Genomic DNA, 12,118 nt, shown 5'->3' with positions numbered 1-12,118 from the left:
AGCACTGACAATCATGCTAGTCATCTCGCACAGTACCTTGACCACTGCGGCGGCCCAGCGGCTATGATCCTCGACGCTTCTCGTTTCCTGTGCTGCCTCATACTGCTGTTCTTGAGTGTTTCATCCTTGCCCTCTGAGACCGTTGAGTTGTCGTCGGAATACATCTCCTGGACACGAGCCTCTCTTTGTGGGACATACGTGGGTTCATTCATTTAACCCATAGTAAAGCACTGAGTCAACTCAATGTTGTAAGTTGTACGCAACGATCCTTTCCCTGACAGTTGTGACTACACGGGAATACATCCGCAAACTGGCCTCCCGACATCTAACCTTACTGCTGCTGTTCGTGTGGAGCATCTACGTCTATCGCGACGTATGGCCTTTAGCTACGTATACTCTCGTCCCAAAGGATGCTGCAGAAGGCACTGTTCTATGGGCGAAGATCATTATATTGACGTTCGTAGCGGTGGTGCTCCCTGTCATGACACCCCTCCGGTATGCGCCGCTTGATCCTCAAGTGCGCCATCTCCCTGCATCACTCAGCGATGGCCGTACTTACAAATGGACAGGAGCCTATGCCCCCGCACCCGACTCAGCACGCGTCGATCCTGTCTCTCATCCTCTACGCATGGCTTGACAGGACAGTGCTCAGGGCTTGCAGTGTGACCCATCTCGGGCTCGATGACTTGCCTCCCTTGGCCGACGATGACCACACAAAAAACTTAGTGAAGCGAGCGTTCCCCGTGCGTCAAATTGCTCCTTCCATCCCAGTGATATTCTAAGTACATGCCGTATAGCACATCGACCCGTTCCAGGTCCGCAAGCCTCGACACATATTTTGGGGCATATTGACCATTTTCCGTGGGTAATCTTTCGTTCCCGAAAGTTGATTTACAAGCTAACGACGAGCTCTTAGGCAAAGAATATATCGTGTTGTGTGTGATGTTAGCATGTCGGGTGCGCTCATGCAAGGCTGGTTCTATCTACTGTGAGTTGACCTTCACATTTTGCAGACTGTTGCATATCTAGCAAGTCCGTTTGCTGTGAATAAGCTTCTAAGGTGCGAATTTGCCCCCTCGCACGTGGCGTCGTGACCTGATGTACACTTGCAGCTATCTAGAGAACGACGGCGACCACCTCATTGTTCGTCCCTGGGTTTGGATCGGTCTGCTCTTCCTCGGGCCCGTATTGGGATCGCTCTCGTTCCAGTGGTATATTTACACCGCGGTGGGTCTATCGCCGTCTGACATCCGAGACGAGGATTGACTGGTGTCCCCTTGTACTTGGTAGACCCTCATCTCGACTCGGGCTCGTGCAATCATAATTCAGCTTGTGTTCAACCACGCACTGCGCATCCGCATGAAGACTGACGATAAAGGCGAGCAGCGTGAGGCTGCGGCTGCTCCAACGCAGCAGGTCACGGCGGGGTCGTCCATGACTATATCGCCCAGCGAGCACCCCGATGATGCCACTCTGAGTGGCACACCGGAGGGCATCGACGCAGCTGCGGCAATTAGCGATGCTCTTCCAAAGTCGCCGACTGCGGACGCGAATGGCGAAGCTGCAAAGGGAGGCGTGAATCTCGTGGGCAAGATCAACAACCTTGTCACGATGGACCTCGACAATGTCGACTCGGGGAGAGACTTCCCGTTCGTCCGTACGTACTTCCAAGCGTGTAGGATATGAATCACCGTAACTAATCGCTCATGCCATTCCAGTCGTCGAGATACCGTTGCAGCTTGTACTCTGCACGTGGTTCCTGTACTCCCTATTAGGCTGGAGGTATGCGCACAGCCTGCGATTTCCCTATTTCCAGTACTGACAAATGGTGGCAGCGCTCTCGCGGGGATGGTCGCAATGTCCGTCATGCTGCCCATTCCAGGATACTTGGCGACGTTCCTCCAAGCACTACAGGTTGAGAAGATGAAGAGGTCCGACGCGCGGGTCCAGAGAGTCACTGAGAGTATGCTGTCCGACATCCGCGCTGCTGCTTCTATTGACAATGCTGTTGGACACAATAGTGCTGGGTGTCATCCGCATGATCAAGGTATTCGGCTGGGAACCGCGTACAGCACAGCAGCTAGCAGAGAAGCGCGCCGAGGAGCTCAAATACCAGAGGAAGTCAAAGTTCCTCCAATTCTTTACCCATTATCTGAAGTGAGTCGCATTGCCAAGGGCGATTTTTGACAACGCTGACGATATGATTTCAGCCAGATCATACCGGTAGTCACTATGCTCATTACGTTTGGCTTGTTCGTGAGTCTCCATAATCCCCGTCTGCTAATCATTGCACTCTGAGCATTCCTGGACGCACTGTGCAGACCGTAGTGATGAAGAGAGAACTCACAGGCAAGCCGTTAATGTCAACAGCAGTAATCACAACGCTGATGACGCTACAGCTTCTATTATCTTTGCCTCTATCACGCGTGTGTATATCTCTTGCTTTCTTGTCAGTGCCACATGACCAAATGATCCACAGTCTTCGAGTCTCTGAAAAATGAGGTACGCGAAATCTTCAGCATGGTGCCCCGTATCATACAAGGTACGCAAGTGATTTTCACCGTAGAGCGTTCTTGCCCAACGAGGCTTGACGTGGCGTTATAGCCAAGGTGTCTCTAGATCGCATCAACGGGTTCCTCCACGAGGTTAGTCCAGATTCTAATGACTAGGCATATGTTAACCGTAGCACAGACGGAACTGCTCGATCAATTCTCGCCAAGCGGCTCCGCGGCCACCTCAGTGTCAGTGAATGTTCCCGATGAGCACCATGCCACAATCGGTTTCCGAAGCGCAGCGTTTACTTGGAACAACGCAAGCAATGACACAGAGGCGCCCAGTCCGCACCAGCGGAACTTCACCCTGCGCGTGGAACAGGAAATTACCTTCAAACGCGGCTGTATCAATCTCATTGTCGGACCTACAGGGGCTGGCAAGACCTCCATCTTGATGGCGCTTCTGGGTGCGTGTCGTATATCAAAGCATCACGGTAGCTGACTGTTGACGGCTTGGTTACCCAGGTGAGATGCACTACATCCCCATGACCCCCGACTCCTGGTTCAACCTTCCTCGCGGCGGTGGCGTAGCGTATGCTGCGCAAGAGTCTTGGGTCCAAAACGAGACCATCAGAGTGCGAGAGACGGTTTGACACGCACGCGAGTTGAACTCTAACGGGAAGTCTCTGCAGAACAATGTCCTTTTTGGATCTCCATTCGACGAGGCTAGATATAAAGCAGGCGAGTTATAATTCTCACAACTTATATGCTCCGTGATAAGCGAAAAATCAGTGGTCGAACAATGCGGATTGAGGCGCGACCTCGAGCTTCTTGATGCTGGAGACCAAACTGAAGTGGGTGAAAAGGGTTTGACGTTAAGGTACGACTAAGACTATTATTGCTGGGTTTAAGAACACTGAAGAGAACCTGCTGACCTCCAGTGGCGGGCAGAAGGCAAGTCTCTTACAGTGGATGGAGGCAGTTTATTGACCATTTATTCAGGCTCGTATAACATTGGCTCGTGCCGTATATTCTTCCGCAGAGATCCTCCTCCTCGACGACGTGTGTGCTTATTGATATCTACATGCGTGCATAATACTGAAGTATTGCTACTTCGTAGGTTTTGGCAGCCCTCGACGTGCATACAGCGAAGTGGATCATCGGTAAATGTTTCAAAGGCGACCTTATCCGCGGACGCACGGTTCTGCTCGTTGAAAGTATTCATTGGCTAGACGTGCAACAATTATCCTGACCAGTGCAATAGACGCACAACGTCGCCTTGGCCAGTCCCATAGCTGACCTTGTGGTTTCCCTTGGCTCAGATGGCAAGATTCATAGTCATAGTACTATTACTAGTGCCTTGGAGGACGATGCTGCTTTACTATCCGAGTTCGTCGAACAGGTTAAAGAAGAGGAGGAGCTTGACGAAGTCGTCGACGAGCCATCTGCGGTGTCCGATAAGCCAACAGGCACCCTGATCGTTGCAGAGGAGCTCGAAGTGGGCCACGTTGGCTGGCCGGCTTGTGCGTATTTTCGTTCGCCCTGATGTGACCCTGGATCCTGACAGATCTGTAGTGAAGCTCTATCTTGGCGGCCTTGGAGGGCAGCACCCGATCCTGTTCTGGACAATATGCATCGGTTTCTACATTCTATTAGAGCTCACGACGACCTCCCAAGTTTGGTTCTTGGGCCTTTGGGCTAGACAATACGAGGAGCTGCCTGCTCGAGAAGTCTCAGTCTCATAGTAAGTCATAACCCCTTCGTCGCTAAAATCGTGCACGTGCTGAACGATGTTGCTCTCCAGTTATATGACCGTGTATTGTCTTCTTCAGGTCTTGATAGTTGTCTTTTTGTCATTTTCGTTCGGCCTATTCTTGCTGGGGACTATCAGAGCCTCGCGTATCATTCACAATACACTCGTATCCTCCATTCTGAGCACTACTCTTGGGTAGGTGTTTCAACCGATGTTTCGGGGTGGCGGCTCTGATGCGCCCCCAATCAGATGGCTAGACACAACCCCGATGGCTCGTATCATCACACGTTGCACACAAGATATTCAAGCCAGTACGTGACATCTGACTGGAGTCTCATTGAACATACATCTCAGATATCCTCCCCAGTCGACGACCCTATCCCCAATTACTTGTATTGGATTATGGAGGTCACGATATACATGCTCACAAAACTCGGCGCCGTTGTTATGATAACGCCTGTCTTCCTCGGCCCTGGCGCACTCGTAGCGCTCTTGGGTGGTATCTGCGGCCAGATGTATCTCAAGGCTCAGCTGGCCGTGAAGCGTGAGATGAGCAATGCAGAAGCCCCCGTCCTAGGGCATTTCGGCGCTGCCATTTCAGGCTTGGGTACGTCGTAAATCCATCTGCGGTGTTTGCCAGATCTCACCGTCTGCTCCGAAGTATCTATCAGGGCGTACGGTGCGCAAGACGCATTACGCCAGGAAGCCTATCGTCGGATCGACAAATGGACAAGGGCTGCCAGGACCCTATACGGTCTCAACGAGTACGTCACCCTGATTCCTGTCTTTCGCAATGTGTGACGCATGAGGTGTCAAGATGGATTTCCGTACGCGCAGATATTTTAGGCGCGATTTTCTCAACCGGCCTCGCCACCTACTTCATCTATGGCCGCACAATCGACGCATCCGATGCGGGCTTCTCCTTGAACATGGCAGGTTGGGAGCTAGTCAACTGGCTTACGGTCGCACACTTACCAGCCCTTCGTAGTCACCTTCAGTGGTAGCATCATCTGGTGGATGAGACTATTCAACGAATTTGAGGTTTCCAGTATGTCACCACCCTCATGTTTTGCGTGTGTATGTCTTGATCACGTCTAAATTGGACAGGCAATAGGTGAGAACGTTGTTTAGGACACCCTCCCCCGTATCTTAAAGTCGCCGTTAGCCTGGAGCGCATTCAACAATATTTGGTCATTGAACACGAGCCAAAGTCCACCGCCTCTGGTGTTCCTCCAGCATACTGGCCCGCAAGCGGTGACTTACGGGTGGAAAAGCTGTCAGCCAAGTACTCACCGGTCAGTCCAGTGTTTGATCATATGATATCTGCTCAGCCTCTTTTCTGACAGTCCGGTCCCCGTGTCCTTCATGAAATCTCGTTCGAGATCAAAGCAGGAGAGCGTATCGGGATAGGTCTGTGCTAGTTTGACAGTGCTGAAACAATGTTCTGATTGTACGCGACAGTTGGCCGCACCGGAAGCGGGAAGGTGAGGTGGTGTGCCACAAATGGCGATGCCATAGACGACTGACGGCGATACAGAGCTCGTTGACCCTCGCGCTTCTGCGATGCATCTTGACAGAGGGTAAGGTCTACTACGACGGTATACCCACGGACTCGGTCAACCTCGATGCTCTCCGCTCTAGCATCACCATCATCCCACAGACGGTCTGTGCTATTTGGCTGATGCTACGCCGTAGCTCCATGCTAGCTTACTCATCCGTGCTTCCGCAGCCCGAGCTTCTCAGCGGGACCCTTCGGCAGAACCTGGATCCCTTTGAGCAGCACGATGATGCGGTGCTCAACGACGCCTTGCGTGCAGCCGGCCTCTTCTCGCTGCAGAGCAAGTCTAACGAGAATGCTATCAGCCTGGAGAGTCATATATCTAGTGGTGGGAGCAATCTGTCTGTCGGACAGCGACAAATCATTGCACTGGCCAGGGCACTTGTCCGTCAGAGCAAGCTCCTGATCCTTGATGAAGGTGCGGTACTATGCGGTATGCGCATGATTCCGGACTGACCTGAGTCATGCCTACAGCAACATCCGCGATTGGTGCGATGTGACGCTGCTCCTGACGGGTGCAACCACTGAACGGGCACGCAGATTACGAGATGGATACGCTCATCCAAAGCTCATTGCGCAATGAACTGAGTAAGGATGTGACGGTACTAACTATAGCGCACCGTCTCCAGACTGTGATGGATGCGGACAAAATTGTCAGTATATATACTCTTCTCTCGGATGGAACATGGCGATCTGATGATGCTGCTCCGACGTGCTGTGTAGATGGTCCTCGATGCCGGACGTATCGTGGGTGCAAGTGATTCTTATATGAATAGCGACTGACCGCTGCTCCCATGTAGACGGAGTTTGGAAGGGCCAGCGAGCTTCTCAAGAATGATGAGGGATTGCTCCGCGCTTTGGTCGATGAGAGTGCAGACCGGGAGCATTTGTTAGCTCTAGCTTTGGGCGGAGCAAGGTCGTCTTCGTGAATGTCGTGTAACGTAAAGTAGAGGAGGGAATGGCCGCATACGAATATTAATTAGACTCAGCGGGATGGCAACGGGGGGACGATGCCGGCGGACCGGGAGAACCGTGATGGACGGGGGTTGCCTTATATGGGTTCTTGGACTCTGTCCTAGCAACGCCCTTCGAGGCCCTTCGCCGCAACGAGGCAGATCTGCTCGCCCTGGGCCTTGCGGAATAATGAAGACTCGACAATATATGACATTAGGGACTCATTCCATCTCTGCCATCCCATTCTCTTGCACTGCGACGTTCGGAACAGCAGGACAGGATTGGCGCTGATTGACGGAGGTCGTCAAAACGGTGTGTGAGAGGCCACATCTGCTTCCTTCGCTTATCTACCCTAGACGCAGGTCTGGGTCGAGATTTACGGCCTCTTGACGACCGCAGGACGGTTTCCTTTTGCGCTTTCCCGCTGCGTTCCCTCGGGCCAAGTGCGCTGGATGTACCAGACTTGTGTTCTCCTTTGAACCAGGCGAGTCTTGCTAGGTCAAGACTGTGGTCCTTCTCTACCATATGTCGTTCTATTTCGCCCTAGTCGGCCTGCTCCTCCTTGCTTTCAGTCCTCGGGCGGTGCTGGCGACTTTCGACTTCGTCGACTACCCGTCCGTCGCGCTCCAGTGTGTTCCTTACACCGTCGACTTCACTGGCCTGCAATCGGATGTAGCGTTTCCCCTCAAGCTCACCGTCGTTCCTTTCAATTCAACACCCCTCTCCATTTCCATTCCCGACTCTGCCTGGAATGCCACCTCCAACGTCGGCCGTGCTGTCACCTTCCTGGCCCTACCTGCTGGAACGTTCTTCCTCGTCTCGCTGGATGATGCGAACGGCGCCTCCACTGGTCTAGTCTCCCAAATAACAAGAGTCGGCGCCTTCAATGACACGTCCTGTCTGCGCAACGAATCGCAGGAGACTACTCGATTATTCTCCATCGAGGATACTGTGTCTCAATGTGAGCCCTTCAACGTCACTTTCAGTACTTCACAAGTCTCGGGCACACCCTCTATCCGTGCATTCATTCCCGGAGGTGAGACATTCTACGTCAACCAAACATCAAGCCAGCATGCGCAGGGCACCGCTTCCTACACCATGGATGCTCTCCATGGGACGAAGCTTGCCTTTGTCATCAGCGATGGGAGTGGGCACGAGACAGCGACCGGTCTTTTTACCGTGGGTGGTAACTCGCAAAGCAGCGGGACTTGCATCTCTTCGCAGTCTACTTCAACGTATACGACGAGCGCGACTAGTTCGGCGAACATGACAGCCTCCGCCAGTCCCAGCACAAGCGCCACCTCGATGGAGCTTATGACCAAGAACAAGGGATTGTCCCAGTATGTCACCTTCCATTCTTTGGCATATCTTCCTTACGCAATGTCCCAGGGGTGCTATCATTGCCATCGCAGTAGCCTCCGTTGTTATCGTGGTGGTCATTCTCCTCGCAATGGCACTTTGGCTCCTGTATGCGCGTCGCAAGGTGCGGGAGGCTTCTGCTTCGAATGCAGAACAAGGATATTCCGGCTTCCCACGTCTGTCCTCTGAGAAGTCGTTCACTATACGGTCAGGCCTTCCTCCGACGACTGCGCCGTCATGGAATTTGCGTGAATCGACGTATTCGCAGGCCAGCGCACCGAGCGAGAAAGGGACGGTCATTCGCAATCCGCTGTACACGAACTCGAAGTTATGGCTCTCCTCTCCAACCTCGCCAGGCTCGTCCGAGGCCCGCTCCACCAGAACCATCTCCACTAGGACCGGTCGTAGCCAGAACTCTCCAAATTCGTCCAGGGTCGCGTCGCCGTCTTCAGCCTCACCGCCGCGCATCATCGACGTCTCCGGCGCCTCACAGCGGACGCCCACCGTCGTCTCGCCTTCGCACACCGCCCAGAGCGTGCGCTGGTCACGCGGCGTGCAGCGGGTGCTGCCCAGTTCGCCCACAGCGACCATCTCCACCCTCGACGTCGAGTACATGATGGACGTCGCCGAGCGCTACGCGCCCACGGACGGCAGCGACCCCGCCGTCCCGCCGCTCCCGCAGTCCGCGCTCATCGCGCAGGAGACATATCGCAACAGCGCGTACCTCGCGGGCAAAGAGTCTGCATACATCGCGCTCCCCTCCCGTGCGGCCCCGGTCGCGATGCACATACGGTCGCCGACACTTGCGTCGCTCCGCACGATGCCCTCGCTCAGCCACCTACGCTCGCCGAGCTCAGTGGTCTACCGCGAGCCGCCGCAGGCGGGCGTGCCCTCATCCCCGCTGCCCTCGCCGCTGCCCTCGCCACTGTGACCGCGGCGCGCTGGGATGGGGACGAGCACTCATGACATAATTAATTTCTGGCGGGAGCGGGCGCTCTTGGGCCTGACCGTGGCAGGCAGAGTTAGAGGCAGGGCCTCCGTTAAGGCGCTGGTCGCATGCCTGTGTGCATTGCCTGCTGGAGCTAGGCTTGGCCCCCCGGACCCCTGGGAGGCTGCGCGCCATGACGTCAAGCCGATGGCATGTCCGCTGCCCGCGCTCACGGCGGGCAGCAGGAGCGTACGCCTCTTTCCCACTGTTCTCTGCGCACGCACACTGTTCACCGTGTACGGACACCCACGAACCTTCCGATTCTCAAGACGTTGAAGTTCTATGCAGGGATTCTCCGGGTTGGCAGGCAATGCATTAACGGACATAGATTACGACAGTCGTGTAGGCTATCTTCGACCCTTTGCCCCTTCGCTCCTACCGGCTACAAGCTGCGCTTGTCTTTACATATTTCTCCTCATTTCCGCGTGTTCATATGAGGTGCCATAGGTCTGAAAGGATCCGCGACTCGTTCGCATGTATTTGTACGTTGTACTGATAGTTGCTAGGCTCTGCTGTTGTGTCGTCGAACAAGCTAATCACGGACATTACCGACATTCCACTCCCCATCGCGATCATGAACACAAGTGATATATATGATGCTACATAACGGGTTAGACTACATGATCGTTAGGTCCGTGTCGTATGGTTCTAGCGCTTACAGCCGTGATATCCGTCTCTATAGTGCAATCTCAGTTCATGATGTACACGGCCCCGATGAGCATCGACAATAGCACGGGCACAGAGAGCGCCTGCGTGACGTAGCTGCCGGACGAGGTGCTTGACGGCGACGCCGCAGAGAAGTTGCTCGTCGACGTCGCATTCGAGCTGTTCGACGCTGACGACGAGGGTAAGTAGACACGCGCCGCGGCGAATTCCCAGTACGCATTTTCGAATGCGGACGGGTTACTATTGACGTAATCTGAAAAGCAGCCGTAAATGAGCAGACGTCCGTGGGCATGAAGAAGATGTTGGGCACGCACCGGTGCAGTTGCCAGGACACCCTGCGGGGCCAAAGGCCTCTCCAGCCCAGCTACCACCTTATCAGGCGCAGGCATTCGTCAGCCATCACACGGGCATGACTGCGGACTCATGACTTACAGAACGTTAAGTCGATGATGATGTTGTGGTTTCCAAAAAGATCCTTCAGGTTGCAATTCGTATCGGGAAAGTACGCGATGGGAGTACCCTGCAAGGGCCGGTGTGAGCCACGCCTAGTGATCGGCACAACGCGATCTTACCCAGCTGTCCGTATTGATGTTGCTCGCGCCTGAGCTAACTTCGGACGGCGTTGTCGTGCCGTTCCGCGACCAGAACCACACGCGGATGTACTCCGACGTCCGCTCAACAGCATACCATCCACCGCCGTATGTGTTAAACACAGTGCCATATGACGAGGTGTACGGTGCATTAACAGGACATCCATTGTTACCGTTCTCGACGGACGCTGACGAGCTGCAGTCGTTTGACAGGGCCGTTCTGCACGTGTACGAGAATGAAAATCAGTTGTCGACGCTTCTGGGTCTCCCGCGCGAGGCGCTCACCCAAGCATTGTGCGGTTAGATGGCATGGTACAAGTTCCGTTTGTGTGCAGAGTGACGCTATCAGGGGATACGTCGTTGACGCCCTCTAAGATGTCAACTTCGCCGGCAGAAGTACCAACGGTGTCGTCGGCTTCCCAGAGTGCAGGCCAGGTGCCACATCCCTGGGGCATGTGTCGGATATCAAATCTGTGGAACCTCGTCAGCCGAGCGGTCAGGGGTGCACAGTCGCGATACGGTGCTTACACAGCGACATGAGTGTTGTACTTCGTGTTGCTCTTGATGCGGTTGCTTTTGCGTCCTGGGCCCGAAGCATCCAATGTCGTGGTATAATCCGCACGCATGATGAAAGTGTCCGACGACGTATAGGTCAAGTTCTCTGCCAGAGCAGTGCTCTGAGTGACGTACTCCCTGTTTGCCGGTCAACATAAGTCGTGGGGGATTTGGGGGACTATGCACTCACACTCGACCATTTGTAGGATCGGTGATGTTCTCCCACTGGAAGTTCGATAAAAACTCGGATCCCACGTTGCTCTGGGATAACGAGTAGCTTCCGGCCAGAGCGGAGGGTACAAGGAGCGAGGTGAGGAGAATCCCGCGATAGAAAGACATCTCGTGGTGGGAGATGAGTGTACGGTTCGTGGGTGGGGGAGGAAACGATGAAGAAACCAAACTTATATACCTATCATCCGTTCAAATCGAGACTGAAGGCTGACAAAATACGAGGGTCTGTCATGTTTTGCCGGTTGATGCGAGCACCATATTTTTGCGACTATGATGGTCTGCAAGAGGCGGATGCAGGGTGGAGAGCGGGGGCGGATGTCGTGGCCGGACAACGATATCCCGTACGTCGTGCGGAGATCCCGAATGCGGATGCACCCGACGCGCATGTCACGTGATCGTGACGGCACGGAGACTGCCGCCACGATCGACCACATGTCCGCCTCGAGCCCATGACGCGAGCGTTTGGTCTATGCATATGCATCAACGAAGCTTCACAAGCATTAGTCATTGTTCTCGCTCCAAGTCCGACCTTTGGGACTCAGGAAATGGCTCATCGACGTTCAATTTCGCCACACACGACGTAACACTGCCAGATGACATGGTTATACAAGAAACCTGGCTGGACTGATGATAGCAATACTGTTCACGCATCCAGTTTACAACGACATGCTTCATCTTGAATCGGGTGCTCAACTAGAACACTATCCGGACATTCACCTTCTGGCAACTGTTCTTTTGTAGCGGTCTGATCCATCGGCGGGCACTTGTCTTGCGCGTTAAGCAATTGATATTCAACCGTCTAGAGAGCCCCTTGCATTTTAGCCGATTTTCATGCTCTTTTTGCGAACGTGCAATGATCTGTAAGCATCACAGCATCAGAATAGACTTCGTGCGAAATTTTACACACCATGCATCGTCGTGCTTATAACGCCTCCTATTGCTGATCATCCAGACTCTCCCCCACCAAGTTAG

General features: G+C 53.9%; 5 protein-coding genes across 5 annotated transcripts; 4 read left to right on the top strand and 1 right to left on the bottom strand.

Annotated features, from left to right (window-relative positions):
• Nucleotides 1-481: 481 nt before the first annotated feature.
• On the top strand, nt 482-5,666 carry POSPLADRAFT_1048490 (hypothetical protein; the record flags this gene model as incomplete). Its single annotated transcript, XM_024479529.1, has 24 exons — nt 482-517; nt 570-743; nt 1,014-1,060; nt 1,113-1,227; nt 1,291-1,657; nt 1,719-1,782; nt 1,836-1,963; nt 2,022-2,157; nt 2,211-2,256; nt 2,488-2,542; nt 2,605-2,645; nt 2,692-2,959; nt 3,018-3,127; nt 3,495-3,554; nt 3,613-3,693; nt 3,757-4,015; nt 4,068-4,236; nt 4,335-4,440; nt 4,600-4,852; nt 4,917-5,009; nt 5,083-5,181; nt 5,234-5,293; nt 5,377-5,540; nt 5,592-5,666. The coding sequence occupies 24 exons, from the start codon at nt 482-484 to the stop codon at nt 5,664-5,666; spliced, it is 3,006 nt and encodes a 1,001-aa protein (XP_024336862.1).
• Nucleotides 5,667-5,705: 39 nt separating this feature from the next.
• POSPLADRAFT_1092999 (hypothetical protein) lies at nt 5,706-6,073 on the top strand (the record flags this gene model as incomplete). Its single annotated transcript, XM_024483104.1, has 3 exons — nt 5,706-5,729; nt 5,783-5,908; nt 5,975-6,073. Coding segments are annotated over 3 exons (249 nt in total), but the record flags the coding sequence as incomplete, so codon positions are not given.
• Nucleotides 6,059-6,699, top strand: POSPLADRAFT_1089401 (hypothetical protein; the record flags this gene model as incomplete). Its single annotated transcript, XM_024483071.1, has 4 exons — nt 6,059-6,236; nt 6,344-6,456; nt 6,527-6,550; nt 6,604-6,699. Coding segments are annotated over 4 exons (411 nt in total), but the record flags the coding sequence as incomplete, so codon positions are not given.
• A 583-nt stretch (nt 6,700-7,282) lies between these two features.
• On the top strand, nt 7,283-9,047 carry POSPLADRAFT_1059346 (hypothetical protein; the record flags this gene model as incomplete). The annotated part of the gene is made up of 2 exons (XM_024481152.1): nt 7,283-8,097; nt 8,147-9,047. 2 exons carry the CDS (start codon nt 7,283-7,285, stop codon nt 9,045-9,047), a joined length of 1,716 nt encoding a protein of 571 aa, XP_024336859.1.
• Nucleotides 9,048-9,793: 746 nt separating this feature from the next.
• POSPLADRAFT_1149123 (glycoside hydrolase family 16 protein) lies at nt 9,794-11,254 on the bottom strand (the record flags this gene model as incomplete). The annotated part of the gene is made up of 7 exons (XM_024486269.1): nt 9,794-10,023; nt 10,085-10,141; nt 10,203-10,290; nt 10,343-10,580; nt 10,646-10,831; nt 10,889-11,053; nt 11,106-11,254. The coding sequence occupies 7 exons, from the start codon at nt 11,252-11,254 to the stop codon at nt 9,794-9,796; spliced, it is 1,113 nt and encodes a 370-aa protein (XP_024336858.1).
• Nucleotides 11,255-12,118: the final 864 nt, after the last annotated feature.

The sequence above is a fragment of the Postia placenta genome (genome assembly GCF_002117355.1).
Source record: "Postia placenta MAD-698-R-SB12 unplaced genomic scaffold POSPLAscaffold_11, whole genome shotgun sequence".
Lineage (NCBI taxonomy): Eukaryota > Fungi > Basidiomycota > Agaricomycetes > Polyporales > Adustoporiaceae > Rhodonia > Rhodonia placenta.
This window is presented reverse-complemented; position numbering and strand designations above follow the sequence as displayed.